Raw genomic sequence first — 16,937 nt, forward strand, 5'->3', positions numbered from 1 at the left:
TTTCATACATTTATTCATGCACAAGGCTTGGCTGAAAGAGATTTTCAGAAGATAGAAAAGAGGCAAATTTCAAAGACTCTCTTTGAGGACGCGATTTTAAAACTGTCCCGTGGTGGTTGTTGAAAAATTAAAGCTGGGCTCCAACAGCATTTAATCAAGGACCTCCCGAGGCTTAATGTGGTCAGTGGGTAAATTGTAAAACACACACAGCAAGAGCAGTAACCACATCTGCAGGAACTGATTCACACTGTAGTAAGCAGACCTGTAAAATCATAAATGGACACTCCATCCAAAAATTAAGAAATGAAACCATATAGAACACTTCATTTGACAACTGCTAAATTAATTGGTTGATATTTTGCTCTACATTTAGGGATAAGACGAAGTTTGTAACCCTTGACTAGTGGTTTACTGTTAGTCAACATCCTGATGCTGATAAGAACAAGATTAAGATAAGGTAATGTCTGCTGTGCATTTTCCTCTCAATAACAAAATAATGAAACGGCAGCAGTTCAAGCATCCTTTTACACAAGATATGCAATCATGCTCTGCAATTGGACTCTCACCTCACATTTATTTATATAGGTTTTGTACAATAAATACCAAACACCAGTTATACCACAGCGACTTTTTCAGTAGTTTGTGTAAAACAAAGTGTATGCATGCTTCAGTGATTCAGTGAACCAAATTCATGTATTTAATTCAATTACATCTCATTAATCAAACCTTCAGTGTTTTGAGGGATAATGAGCGGATTCTGACCTAAAGTAACCTCTGATGGGCTATTTCAACAAACATGATCCTCAAAGAAAACACGTTTTTAAAATAAAGCTGTGATAAGTTTGTATTCCTAGATGATAAATAGATAATCATGAAAGGTCATTACTGTATGAGTCTAATTTGACTATTCTTTTAGATTACATATCCAAACACCTCTTTTATAAAAAAAAGGGTCTTTTAAACACTTAAGGGGGTCACACATCAGAAGCATGCATTTCAGAATTCTAAACAGGTTTCTATCAGGGTACACACACCGATGCCGCAAGTCGGCGGCTATCTGCAGTGCCCAGCCATGACTTAGGACACTGTTCGCATTTCTGCCGCGCCACAGAGCACCATTTGAATAGTTTCATTTTAACTAACATGCAAATGTGCGCGTCTGGTGTGCGATACTTCCAACTGTCATGTGCGTGCCGTGTCGCGGCGCTGAGTGGCGCATCCAGTGTGTGACCTGCTTTAGGGCCCTATCATACACCCAGCGCAACAAGGCGCAAGATGTGTTTCCAAGACGTGTTGCTATTTTCAGACCAGCACAACCTTGATTTTCCCGTCTTCTGCCACGTTGTTTAAATAGCAAATCCATTTGTGCCACTTTGTAGACTCATGGGTGTTTAACACGTTTTTAAAATAAAGCTGTAATAAGTTTGTATTCCTAGATGATAAATATATGATCATGAAAGGTCATTACTGTGTGAGTCTAATTTGACTATTCTTTTAGATTACATGGCCATTCAAACACCTTTTAAATACTTAGTGTACAACGGTCAGCTATATCTACCGGTTTCAGATTTTTTCACACAATGTGCTTGCGCAATCATGCATCACAAGTTTAAGGGTGGTCAAATGTATATTTAAAATGTCTATTACTTTTACAGGTCATTACATTTAACCTCTTAGCACATGCTTTAATCTAAATCAAATTTTAAACAACACGAATAATCAAAGCAAAAAAAAATACAATGACAGATACAGTTATTATCGTGCATAGAGATTTTTATATTATTATTTATCAGTAATTATTATTATATTATAGTGCTGGGCGATTTGGCCTAAAACCAAAATCTCTAAACATTACGATTAATGAATGATTATTTTATTGTTTTTTTATTTTTCCTTCATTGTTTACTGACAAGTTTTGTATAGCAAATTTGAATGAAGGGTGCTTTACTATATTTTACTATAATAATTGAAGGAAACACACACTATCTACTACCTGTAATTATTTATTGAACATCAACGTTGAACACAGGAAATTAAACCACACATTGCCTAAAACAAACTTCACTTTCAAAAAAAGTGAAAATAATTTTTATTTTGGGAACAAAATTAATTATTTTCAGTGTTTTTCCATATTAAAATTAGAAAATAAGCAGTATCTCTTCTAAAAAAATAAATCTTGCATATCCTGTAAATTATATTTTAAACTGTGCATTTTTTACACATGAAAACAATTTTTTTAATGTAAATAATAATTTCAATGTAATGGATAATATGCCAACTCAAGGCATCTGTGGCGCAGCTTCCAATCATTGTCCATGTAGTACAAAGTAAGGCTCAAGAACGGGTCCATTGTCCTGATTGACCAGATCCGATGTGGATGCAAATTGTGGCTAACAGAGCAGGGTCATGTGACCCTATGCTAGGGAAAGTAATTAAAAAATTGTTCTGGAAAAATCAGCTCAATTATAGGTCCTGAAAGTTGATTTCGATTACTTTTCAATTAATCGCCCAGCCCTATTCTTTTATTTAATAGTATTTTTCCTTACTATTTAACCACCCTCAAATGCTTTCAAACCTCTATGAGTTTCTTTATTCTGTTGAACACAAAAGAAGATACTTTTAAAAATGCTGAAAACCTGCAACCATTGTCCACTGAATCAATAATAGGAAAAATATATACTATGGTTCAATGCATTCTTCAATGCTTTAGACCTAAATGGATCAGGTAAGAGCAATAACAAGGGTCAGACAGAATTTTGTTAAAAACCTGCAGATTTACATGGAATGATTTTGGGAGCATAATAACTAAAACCTTAATATACTGCATGAAATGAAAAAATAATACATTTTTTACTTTTTTAATGTTTACAATGCAAATCCAATTAGATCCACTTTATCTGGTAAACTAAGCAAGTCTCTCATATAATAGATCAATTAAAAGATAGAAAAATATTACTTTACAAACTGTAAATAAATTGTAAATAAATCATATGAATATTTTCATACTAGTCAATAATTATACTGAAATTAACTTAAAAACTGAATAAATATAAATTTACACACATTAACTTGTTATAAACACACAAGTAAATAAACAGAATCAATGATGGCATAAAAATCAGCAGAAATCTGCAAAATTCTGCACACACAGATTCTGTGTGGTCCTAGCAATAACACACAATAAACACTGCAGATGTTTCATAGCAGGGAAAAAACAGGGGAACTCACTTGCTGGAGATGGAGTGCTGTATCCACTGACAGGAAGCCCTGGAAGCGCTGGCGGAGAGAGTCCTCCAAGCATATGTGGAAAGAAGTAAGGGTAGTGCGGCATAGAGAAGCCCCCCAGAGGGGTGCCCAACCCTCCGGGACTGGGGCAAGGGTTGCCGTTTCCAGACATGGCACGCTCAGACACAACACTGAGTCCCAGACCTCTGTGCAGGCTATCCGTAATGCCCAATCTCTACTGTCCCATCATGAGCTTTGATTAATCCAGCTAGGAGCGCTTTGCCTGTGTTGGTCAGTGCGGGTGCTTACTCTGGCAGCTGTAAGACTAATGACTGGTGCGTGTGAGTGGTTATGATGCCATTTGTTCACAGTGTATGGCCCAGAGTTTACAGTGTATGTAACTCTCTGAATAGGATCCTGAAGTTCTCTTGGAGGTAATATATTCCTGTTTGATGGTCAGTGTTCACTCCAGTGCAGCCAGTTTCAGGAGGATGTACAGGGATGATGTGACGCAAGAGGAAACGAGGACCAGTGCTCCGGAGGTCACAGAATGCTCTTGGATCAAACCTGTCAGAGCGAGTCAGTCCAACACTTTGACCTAGGAAAGACAGAATAAAAAAACAATAGAGAGGGACATAAAAAGAGGATGTTTTAGTTGTCATATGTGTTTTTGTACATGTATTTTAAACAGATCTGATTTAAATGATAATAAATTATAGATGTTTGATTACATATGCAGTTTAAATGATAACAACACATACATAGTGTGACAGTGCTACAGCAAAGAGCTTAGAATGACCAAGAGGCGACACTCAAGAGAACGTTCCATTGCAACAGCAACGTCCAGCAACATCCCTGCGATTCCGCCACTTTGGAGTGAATGCGATCGGCCGTCCATTGGATCTTATTGCTGTCGCGATGGCAAGCAGCTGCTTTTTAAAATTTATTTTTTTAAAAAGTGCAATAAAGCTGAGATACAACCTGAAAGACGACAATACAACACTTACTATCACAATCATGAGCTCTTTTAACAGTTTATGTTACAGACTTATAATATGCTGTTGCTCTATTGTAATTTTTATTTCAAAATGGCCACCGCGGCATCTAGTGGCTGTTCCCCACATCGCACTAGAGTGTTGCCTCTTGGTGATTCCATGCTCTTTGGTTATAGTATGCCACTCTTCCTTGGAGCAGTTGACTTGTCAATGCATTTTCTTCAAATATTAGTAAATATCAGTACATTTTCTGCATTAATTTCTCATTTGCATTTTTTTCACATCTTTAAATATTCACATATTTATATTTATAATTATATTTAATTCACCACATTCATGTGATAAAGCAGAATTTCCAGCATTTTTACTCCAGTAGTGTCACAAGATGTGTCAAAAATCATTATAATACTGATTTGCTGCTGAAGATTTTCGGTTATAATTAATACTGAAAACACTTGTGATGAACATGTTGTCTACACCAGTGGTTCCCACACATTTTGTATGTCATCCTTACTTAAACTACCTGATTCAGGTAATCAGCTCGTAAACAGAGAAATTCATGAACTGATCCTTGTTTGTCAAATAAGATAGACATACAAAATGTTCAGGGCAGGGGGTCCTGAGGATCAGAACTGGAAACCACTGGTCTACACCATGACATTATTTCTATAATTCAAATCATTCAGTTTGTAATGCATACCGATCTAAAGGCCTCACACTGAAGGTTTCAATTCAAATTCATGTTACATCCCAAACCCATACAGTGCTCAGCATATGTGAGCACAAGCCTCACAAATCTATCTTTTAAATTCATATTTTAATAGGAAGCTCTACAATATTATATTTGTGCATATACATTAGTTTAGTCAGTACTGAAGCCAAATCTGGAGCTTATCTAACAAAATAACTTATGAAAACAGTCTAAAAACTAGTACACCCAAATGTATATGTTATAGAAAATATTAAATACAAATTTAAAAAAGAGAAATAATCAAGAAATTTAAAAATGTTGAAACTTTGTAGGTTGTAATTTTTTTTTGCAATATTTAGCTTGAATTTAATTGTATTATCTTTCAATTTCTACATATGTTTGGTGACTAAAATATTATTTTAATAAATATTTCTGTTCAATAAATCTGTTTTGTTTAAATGCACCAAAATACATCGACTATATTCATTTTCAAAATGGGGTGTACTCAAATATGCTGAGCACTGTACATGTTCATAAAAATGAACTGATGTTCTCAGGAAGTGTTAGGGAAAGTTAATTTTGAAAGTATTGCATTACAATATTGAGTTACTCCCCAAAAAAGTAATTAGTTGCACTACTTAGTTACTTTTTATGGAAAGTAATGCGCTACATTAGTTTTAAGTTACTTTTGCGTTATTCTTCCTTTGCTGAGGCTTGATCTCTTTCAGAACTTGCAGGGTAATTTTCTCTTTTTTAAATAGATGAGCCCTGCATTTAACAACACACTGTATAATCTTCAATTACCTTTAAAAAAAACTAATTAAAAAAATTTGAATAATATTACCTTCAGAGGACTTCCTGACACTATATGCCGTATATACAGATTATTGAAAGTTTAAAGCAATGTGTTTTTGTTTCACTTGTTTTTTCTTATTAGTTCAGTAAAATCACTGTTCATTAAGACAATTTCAAGTTCAAAATAATGAGAATATTTCCATCACAGAAATGTCAGGCTCTGCCATCTTTGCTTTTGTCTGTTCTTGCGGAGAGTTCATATTCTCACTGAGTTTGATTCAACGTGATTACACTAATTTTATTTCAGAAAACGTAAAAAAAATAAAAAATAAATAAAAAAATATACAAAAGTAACTCAAATATTATAACTTAATTTTTTTTAAGTAATGCGCTACTTTACTCATTACTAAGAAAAGAAATACTATTACATAACTCGCGTTACTTGTAATGCGTTTCCCCAACACTGTTCTCGAGAAGAATTGCCAAGTGTAGTAGCTCTTGTCATACATACAGATCATTCACAGAAAAACGCAATCTCAAAGCAATTCAAACTGTTTTATTTAGTGGCTAATTTCTACAATCCCATTCATCGAGTTTGACCTAATGAAGGGTAAGGTTAAGGGTGGGACATGACATCATACGCTTTTATACAAATTAAACCATATGAATTCCTATAAATTAGCCCTTTTCAGACAATATCTAAAATGGTTGGGTTTCCTTGTGAGATTAGCCTGGAAAAATCTGTCATGTCTGCATTCTAGTTATTGTTATCAGCCACTGAAAAACATGTAACCCATATTATAGAGTGTCATACACAACAGACCACACACAGATAGACACATTGATTGCTGAATTCCACTCTTATTAACCAGAGGAATGTGTTCTATATTCTTACGGCTTAGCAGAGACATCTGGAGCACCACAATGCATCCAGATTGACACCATACCTCAGACTGGGTGTAAATAAACTGAGAAATTAGAGGAAGAAAGAGGGGAAGACTGCAATTTTAACACTCGAGGCCTGTTCTTCAGCACTGAACCCGGCTTGACAGCGTGGGAAAAGGCTGCCAAGGTCTTCCCCAGTGAGCTTGTTAACTGTAGAAATCCCTCAGGATCGCGGAGCAGGATCTTCACACAGACCGTCTGTCAGAATCCCTCATTAACACTATCTATCTGGGCATAACCTGCAAATGTGAGAGCACGAACTGTGAGGAGGAGAGGAAAAACACTGTTTGAAGTAGTGTTGTCACGATACCGAAATTTCCAACTTCGGTACAGTACCCTAAAATACACTTGATACCATTTCAGATACCATGGTGCAGTCACACACACTCAAATATTTACGCATGTCTTCATTTCTGCATTTGCCAGAGTTACATTTCTTAAGGATAATTACTGTAGAGGGTATGCATTGATGTAACTTATGTGAACACGAATGTACAAATGTTGAAAAATATTGTAAAATGTGGTTGGTTGTAATAGCGACAACTGCAAAAAAAAGCTAATATATGATAATTATTTGCTTAAACTAAATTTATTAAGACTTGACAATTGAAAAGTCCCTAATTAAAGTAACCACAAGCAAAGTGATTTTGTTTTAACTTGTTTGTATATTCATTTGTAAAAATAACTGTAGTTAGCCAAAATGATTTCCAAAAGTTTTTAAATTACAATTCAATGCATGTTTATTTCTATAGCACGTTTACAATGTAGATTGTGTCAAAGCAAGCAGCTTAACATGAAAGTTTTAGTAAATTTAAACTGTGTCAGTCCAGTTTTCAGAGTTTAAGTTCAGTTTAGTTCAGTTAAGTGTGGTTTCACTGAAGAAAGTCCAAACACTGAAGAGCAAATCCATCGATGGGCAGCTCCACAAGTCCCAAACCAAGCAAGCCTGTGGTGAGGTGCAAACTTCACCAATTGATGAAAGTAACTAAAGTAAAACTAAATTCTAACAGAAATATTTTAATACGTCTTGTAGAAAAGTTTATAAGTTATCTTAGCTGTTAGCATGAGGCATATAGTATGATACAGCTTTCATTAGTCGTATAATATAAACACTTGATATTTGCTATGTTGTACTTAATGTGCTCAGAATAATTGAGTACAGCCCATTTTGAATGAATATTTTAATCCATTTCTCAGTGAATATAGACAATGTATTTTAGTGCATTTTAACCAAACAGATTTATTAAACAGAAATATTTATTAAAATTATATTTTAGTCACCAAAAATATTTAGAAATTGAAAGATGATACAATTAAATTCAAGCAAAATATTGAAAATTTCTAAAAAAAATTTTAATCAATTCACTTCTCTTGATTTTTCCTCTTTTTTAAAATTGTATTTAATATTTTTTCTATAACATATAAATTTGGGTGTACTAGTTTTTGGACTGTTATCTTAAGATTTTGTTAGATAAACTCCAGATTTGGCATACGTACTGACTAAACTAATGTATATGCACAAATATAATATTGTATAGATTCCTATAGATAAATATTAATTTAAATCATAGATTTGCGAGAGGTGTATTTATTTATGCTGAGCACTGTATATCAATCAATTTTAAAGAGCATATCTTATCCAATCTTCTATATGTCTTGTGTACCACTGCTTGTAAAAAAACTGTCTGCTTTGTCTACTGTAACATAGGATTATCCGTCCCATATATAATAGATGCAGTTTTAATGAGGGCTGACTGACAAAACTGCAATTAGACAGAATATGAGATGGTAAAAATTTGAGAAGTACTTAAGTATATATAACATGGGCTAATTATTGTTTAATGTGTAGTTGTTGTCAATCACACAACAACTTTTACCCATGTTAAGAGTTTTTTCATTTCAAAATGAAAATTTTCACCGGCCCAGCTGCAAAATAATAAATATAATGTAAAATAAATATTTAGATCATGTAGAATGCCAACAGATTGTATAATTCTTCATTTAAACTCAAATTCAATTTCATTATGACAGAAGAATACACAAAAAAATAAGGTAAGTGGTTGTAAGCAATTTATATGGTCTGAATTTAAACAAACAGATTAAATTTAGTAATGTTTAACTTAATTTGTTTGTTTAAATTCAGACCATATAAATTGTTTGCAACAATTTGCAATGAACCATTTTTTTTTCAGTGTACTTGCCACACTTTTATAAAGTTTATCACTGTGTGTCTTTTGTAATTGATTAATGTTAATGACTACTGTCGCTTTAAGAATTTTCTTCCTTATCTGTTTAATTTGATTTGTTTAAATATGGGTATTGTGTTTAAAAGACTATTATTTTGATGTTATTTGACACATATTTACCCTATTCACTGAAGCGCAAGATCATGTGGAGAACTCAGCATGTGTGCACTGAGAGAGAAAGAGATGCAAAAACAACATGCGTGTATAGAGTTCTATACTCTGTCATGTGTTTAGTGTTTAAACCGATAAAACATCACTTATAATTTAACTGTGTTGTCCTGAAACACAGTAGAATAATCCTGCACAAAAGTAATATTCTTTCATTGTAAGCATTTCAGAACCAATACATATTGAAATGCCAAAATCCTTGACAAAACTAGTTTGAGAAAATCAAGAATTCGGTTTATCTGTAATCAACATCTTTTTCTTTTACAGCTTCTTCACCATGTTATAGCGTCCGTCTATCTTTACTTTCCAGGTTCTTTTGAATTACTGTATCTCTCATCTTTCCCAACAACTTGGCGCATCTATTTTTCGACCTTCTACGCAGATATGAAAAACCGCACAAATAAATCTAATTCAAATATCATCCCACATGGAATATGGATTATGAATCTCCCCAAAGGCACGCGGAGCATCATGGGGGAAGCGCTCGAGATAGAGCTCGAAGCAAGAATGAGAAAATGCAGAGAGAAAAGTAGAGAAAGAAGAAGGCAGCAAGAGGGAGAGATCAAAGCTGAAAAAGAGCAAGTGAAGACACCTTATTGTGCTGCACACGGCTCTCGAATCTCACTCATACATTATTAAACGGCGTACTAAGTAGGTTAAACCCCACTGGTCCCCTTTACATAGCAATGAACTCACTAATTCAAACTAATTCAATGCCAGAGAGTGTGTGAGAATGTGTGATAAAGAGAGATTAGGGAACTCATGTATTTGTATGAAAGAGAGAGAGAATAATGAAAGAGTTTTGGGTGAAATGCTTTGGTAAGGTGGTTAAATCGGTTTTAATCATAACCTCAAAGGATGGTATTAGATTTATGACAAGTAATAAGTCAATTTATGTTTTAGCCCATGTCAAGCTAATATGCTAGTGTTCTATTAAACATTAACAGATATGAAGTGCATTTATATTACAGTTCATGTATGTTAGCTGTGAGGCTAATCTATATTGTAGTATTCATCTAATCTAAAGTTTAGCAGAAATTATATGAAATAAACTTAGCTTATAGTCCGTGTCTGTTAGCTTTTAGGCTAATCTATATGCTAGCGTACGCCTAAAAGATTGCAGATTAATTATGAAGTACAGTAAATTTAGGTTTCAGTCCATGCCTGTTAGCTTAGAAGCTAACATGCTAGTGTTCTCTAAAAAGATGAAACGGATATGATATGAATTTACTTTTCAGGCCATATTTGTTAGCTTCAAGGCTAATGCTGAATGGTGGCTGGTTTAAGATATAGTTCTTAGTGATCATGAGCTAGTTTAAGCTGGTTCTTTGCTGGTCATGTGCTTGAGACCAGCACATAACCAGTTAGAACAGGTTTTCCCCTTAGAGTTAGCAGATACAATATGAAGTAAATATGGTACTTAGTCATTGTCTGTTAGCTTTGCTAATCCACATATATTTTTAATGTTCTCCAGAAAGTTAGCAGATACAGTAGCAAATTTGTAGGTCTCAGTCTAGATGTGTTAATTTTAAAGCTAATCTAGATGCTATATCACCTAAAGTTAGTAAGAACAATTAACATTAACAATAGCAAGAAACCTTACTCATGCTAAACATTTGAACAATATGCTGTATGTTATTACATTCCAATTAAACATCATGTCTCATGAGGAAAAACATCAGCACAGCTTATAAAAAAAAATTTATATATATATTTTTTAAATTATGAAACTACATTTGCATATCCGCTACGCATCAGGAAATCGATACAAGCACTCGGGTATTTAAAAAAAACATGCAACACAGACCACATACAATAACACAGCTAGAATCAAAACACACGTCAGCTGAGATGCTGGCACAATGTGTTTATGTTCTCTATAGTGTATAAAACACACACACACACGCACATATAAATAAAGCAACAATGAAAGTAAGTGTGGGTGAAGGCACTCTAGTTCCCATGCAAGTCATACACGCAAGACTTAAAGGTGATGCACTGCTCAGCAAAACACTGACAAACACACACTCAGACTGAGAAACTCATGTTTCATATCAAAACATCCCAATGTCCTCTATTTATATACACATACACACATTTCAAACTGCAGAATAACAATTAAACAGAGCAAGATGTTTTATTTATATTCCAAGTTTATGCAGAAAACCCAAATAAATCTGCAAGCGTCAACAAAGTTTTTTTTTAATGTTGATTATTATATGTATTTAAAAAAAACTGTCTCACATGTGCTTATGAATGGTGTCAGACAATGCGTGACTCAATAGACTGGCAATGGAAGCTTTCATGTGACAAATGTGATTTTATCTGTGCTGACTGAATGAACAAACCTAAAAATCTTACTCAGAAATGTACCATTACTAATTAGTCCTACACACGCAATTTGATTTACAAACAAGGATCATTTAGCATTTAAATGAATCCATTTATAAACATTTAAAGGTTCAAGACACCCTTGAATACTTTTTGGAAGTTTTAACAGATTTGTGTTTGTTGAGCATCAGTTAAGACAACATTAGCACCTGTCATCTTTATTTATGGGGGAAAACTGGATAATTTTGAGCTTTTGTCAGCTATTATTTCATCTTTGGGGTTTAAAATAATTTCAGGGCGGGATCAAAATCGGTGACGTAAGCACGAATCAGCTGGTGAAGTGATGACGCGTCGGTTTCTCATTATTATTCATAGCGGAAATTAATTTCTTATCCTATGAGAAGACCCTGCTTCTTAATTATTCATGAGAGCACGTGCTTTACGAAGGTAAGGTAGACCTGCCAAGCTGTGAGACCCAATGACTGGGTGAGACCACGCACAGCACAGGTTGTATGTGTTTGTTTCCATGATCCACAGGGTTTGTTGCATGTTTCCCCCCGCGCTGCTGTCAGGCCCGATACAGCAAAGCTGTTGGTTTGCAGCAAGCATTTTTGTCTGCAGAGCTGTACGAGAATTGAAGAATAGTGGACTTTGTCTTTCATCAGTTGAGTTCCTCACCATTCAGACACATTGCCTATCTCCATGCTGCTGTGTTCGTCTATGTTTAAAATCCTCCAGATTAAAGGCAGGGATAATAGTTGGAATAGACAGGGAAAGAGACCTGCTGCACTGCTATCCACTGTGTCTGCATTCAGACCCAGGGATTGAGAAGGAGAAAAGTCCTTCTTATTTATAGTGTTTATATAAACACGATTATCTTTATATTGATATAACATATTGTGGTTATGTGTATATGAACTTACGAATAACAAATGTAGCAGGACATTAAATTACTGTTTATTTCTTTGCATTTAAACTTTGTAAACTATAAAATTGTGCGTCTCCTCACGGTTTGTGTCTCATTTTGTAAGCCAACTGACAACAGTTGTTCGCTCCCTCTTTTTCCTTGCTCTGCCGACCACGCCCACTCCTCCCTCTGCTCCCAGAGCTCCACACCCATCTCGGAGCATTTTTTCAAAAAATTCTGAAGTAGACTTGAACCAAAAGAGGGGGTTTCATGGTCCTTTAAAATAGATTTTTTTATTTGAAAATCTACCTTTTATTTTATATAACTTACATATATTTTTACATTTATTTTTTTATTTCATGTAAATTAATTTAAGAATTTAAATACATATGGAGTAAATTAAACAAAAGAATCCATGTCCACTTTATTCAATTTTAAGGTGCCAAATAAACTTGAGTCTTCATTCTGAAATGGTGTTTCATAGTCCTGGGATTTTGATTGCATTTTAGAAAAATGATCTCCATGTACACTATACAGCCTACAGTAATAAGCATGATACGTGACCATTCAAGCTCACTGGCTATACGTATATTTTGCCAGCAACTGTTGTTACAGTGTACTGCTTGTGTAATGGTCATTTGAGAAGGGCTTGATGAATTAGGGAATGATACGCAATAGTCCAGAAGACCAGCCAGAGTGATTGTGGAGAGCTGCGCCTCTGTTTTCAAAAGTATGCCTTTCAGTTAGTCCATACTGAAACTGAACACCAGGGTTTTTTCTTTAGCACTGTTAAAACACCATGTTTTTGTGGGCAAAAAAAAGCCAGAGCAGTGCGGACAACCAGGCTTAGCCCTAACAAAACGTATGCATATCATAACGAAGATCCATTATTGTAACTCAATTATAGGCTAATCTATATGCTAGTGTTCTTATAAAAGTTAAATATAATATAAAGTAAATGTGGCTTTAATGGTTAACATTGAGGCTAATCTGTATGCTAGTGTTGAATATGCTTTCTGATTTACACAAAGAATCTATTTCATGAGCACAGACATTTGCTATTTAGTACTATTCGCAACGTTTTTTTCTTCCAATGTAAATTTGCTTAATTCTACAAACATTTTACTTAATAAAATGTAAAAAAAGTAAATAAAACAATGAAAATGTTTTAGGGCCATTTTGCTCATTTATGATCTGCGGAATTTAATGAAATGTTTCTTAAGAAATCGAGTTCTCGGAAATGAGAATTATTAACATTTCTAAATATGGACAGAGACTAAGCAGGCACAGATTTATGCTCGGCCATCATTCATTCATCACATATGCTCTTCAGAAACGTGCCTTCACAATCTCACATCATAAAAGTTTTAGTGCTTGCCTTAACCAGCACTCATAGGGATTCTCATGCAATGCTATGTGTGTGTGTGTGTTAACATTTTTACTCTATATAACTGATGAAAAACCCACATTTATGGCAATTTAAGTGCTTTAAAACTTGCTGTTTGGTTGTCTATTGAACCACAGACACATTTTGATGACAACATGAGACAAAAATGGCATATCTTGAGGCGATGATGAGAATACAGAGGCCGAGTTTGTGTGTGAGAGAACAGGGGATCTGGCAGACTGAAGGAAACGTGCAATAACAAAAGGTCAAGGTTTGTGACCTCAGATTCAGGAACCTTGACCTTTGCTATTTCGGCATAACTGGGAGAGACATGTGGACCTACTTTGGGATTGCGCACACGCACATACACACGCGGACACACTCCTCAGTGTTTCCGTTTCACTTTCAGTAGTAGCCCATGGCATTGCTCCATGTCTCACACATTTGCACTAATGAATGACTTAAATGTCAGAGGCAGTAAAACCGCAGCACTGGTACAGACTGCAACTGTCAACAGTATTTATGGTACAGTTTCATGCCAAACTATAACTCTGCAACCAAATTATCCATCAAAAATGCATTTACTGTTCAAAGAGACGCAGAGCTGGATATAGTTAGCAACTTATTTAAAGTTTCACTTACAAACATGTCAGAAACTGTCTATTATTTAAAGTGTTTCTGAACATAAAACACCGGTAGACTCAATGTTATTATGTAAGTATTATTGTGGAACATTATTATAACTCTTTAGTGAAGCTTTATTTTGCTGTGTTCCTGTTACAAGCTTTCACTACAGTAAGAACAATAAACTGAACTTAATTACATGCAAATACTATAAGTCAAACACTACTCCTGCAAAAATTCATTCATTCATTTTCCTTCGGCTTTATCCCTTATTTATCAGGGCTCGCCACAGCAAAATGAACCACCAACTATTCTAACATATGTTTTTTTTTTTTTTATTCTTTTATTTAACCAGGAATTTCCCTTTGAGATACTGTATGCATCTTGTCTATCATGGGATCCTGGCCAAAATGACAGCACAAAAAGTATGAGATACAAAATTAGACACACATAAAATATCGCAAATTAAAATTTACACATAACATTTACATGATTCTTCCAGGTAAGACTTCAAAAGATTTTAAAAAATATTTAGAGATGGAATTGTTTCTAACATGATAACACTGCATTTCATTCCGTAATGTAGGGCCAAAGGAGAAAAACGCTGTTCTACCAAACTCCATACACACTCTAGGAGCAGTTCAATGTAATTTATAAGAATTTCGTGTACTATAACTACAAGTATAATATGAAAGAAGGTTACAAATATAAGATGGCAATTTACCCAATAATGCCCTAGTGATGAATAGAAGCATATACATTTTTCTCCTTTGGTGCAATGAAAACTATCCAACCATTTTGAACAAAATACAATGATGTGTACGTGAAGATGAATTTGCCACAATATCGTATATATATATCGTTACCTTAGAATTATAAGGTTCTATCTGACATTTTTGTCAAAATTGAGTTGACATATTCTTATTAAATGACAACTTATTTACATTGTGATGTTTTTTTATCTGTTGTTTACATTTTAAGACTTTTTATTAAAAAAACAAATGTTACACACATACTGTTTGCGGTATGGAACGCAAAAACTTTAAAGCGTAATATCTCAAAATCATTCAGAACGCAGATAGAACTTTATAATTCTAAGGTGACGATATACTGTCCAACTTTTTAAATAACAACAGGTTTGCATGCATATATACATCTCCATAATCTATTAATTTTATAACTGTTTACTTTTTTACGCAGCAGGTGTCCTTCCAGCCACAATCTATTACTGGGAAACACCCATACACTCTTGCATTCACACACACACTCATACACTACGGCCAATTTAGTTTATTCAATTCACCTATAACGCATGTGTTTGGACTGGAGCACCCAGAGGAAACCCCCACAAACACGAGGAGAACATATAAACTCCACATAGTAATGCCAGCTGGCCCAGCTGGGACTCAAACCAGCAACCTCCTTGCTATGAGGCAACAGTGCTAACCACTGAGCCACTGTGCTGCCGCCTGCAAAAAACGACACAGTAAATTTAAAGTATTAAAATAAAATTGTATATTGTTTGGTGAACAGAAAGTGATTTAAAATAGAAATAATTTGTAAATGTCATTGCTGTAATCCTATGGCTAAATAAAAATAATCTTTTGAATATAATATAACAGTTTTATCCCCTTTTTTAGTCATATAATTCAAATAAAAAGTTGTTTATACTTATTTACCGTATCTTGTCCATTAGGTTATCCTTGTCATCACTTAATGCTAATGTAAATTTAATATTAATATCAGAACTTTTAGAAAAAGTACTAATTTGTTTAGCTAGCTTTAATACTAATCTTCCAATATTACATTGTCACAACATAATCGCTAACCAAAAATAACAGACAAAAAAGCATTACAAAATGACATACTACTGGCCGGTTACTTTCTTGCTACAAACAAACCAAAACCACTGGGGAAGAACCCGCCCTTGAACAAATACTCCTTAATCGGACCAACATCCACTACGCACACACACACTATCAGCCAAACTCTACAGTCAGACACAAAACTATGTGTGAGAGGAGGAATATTAGAGTAAAGTGGCACTCCTTCCATGAGAAAACTCCTCTGTGGACGCTTAAGTGTGCAGCGAGAAACGCCAGGCCAAAAGCCCTTGGAAAGAGACCACACATTAAAGGAGAGTAAAAGTAAGCGCATCTGGCAACCTTTCAAGAAGAATGAGCAGGGTGTGTAAAAACATACTGCAAGGCAAATAGAGGTGGAAGAAAATAAAGGGAACTGGCAACCTTCCTGATGGGTTTTAAAGGAACAGTTCACCTTTTTTTCTAGTTGAGCATATGAGCATCGCTAGACAATTTATGCTTAAATTAAGCTGATCAGATCATTATTCTCCAATCTACATCACAATGTGCACTATGAACAGACACAAACAATATAATTTTTATATATATAATAATAAATAAATAAATAAATAAAATATCTTACATATACTGTAGGGATGGTATAACAGACAATTTTGGTGGTTTTAAAACCTTGACATTTCCTAGCCTATTGGTAACTGATGGCCATTGACTTCTACGATATTTTCTTTTTCTACAATGAATGACAGTGGCTACACGGGTTACCAACATTCGTTAAATGTACTTTATTTATTGGTATAACA

General features: G+C 34.5%; 1 protein-coding gene across 2 annotated transcripts in view; it reads right to left on the reverse strand.

Annotated features, from left to right (window-relative positions):
* The window catches only part of rarab (retinoic acid receptor, alpha b), a 207,892-nt gene that overhangs the window by 108,158 nt on the left and 82,797 nt on the right, over nucleotides 1-16,937 (reverse strand). For both annotated transcript variants that reach the window (XM_056453742.1, XM_056453741.1), the window contains exon 3: nucleotides 3,229-3,823. In XM_056453742.1, the coding sequence (XP_056309717.1) occupies nucleotides 3,229-3,397 (169 nt within the window). In that variant the 5' untranslated portion in view covers nucleotides 3,398-3,823. The remainder of the gene's footprint in view (nucleotides 1-3,228; nucleotides 3,824-16,937) is intronic.

This window comes from Danio aesculapii, chromosome 3 (assembly GCF_903798145.1).
Source record: "Danio aesculapii chromosome 3, fDanAes4.1, whole genome shotgun sequence".
NCBI lineage: Eukaryota > Metazoa > Chordata > Actinopteri > Cypriniformes > Danionidae > Danio > Danio aesculapii.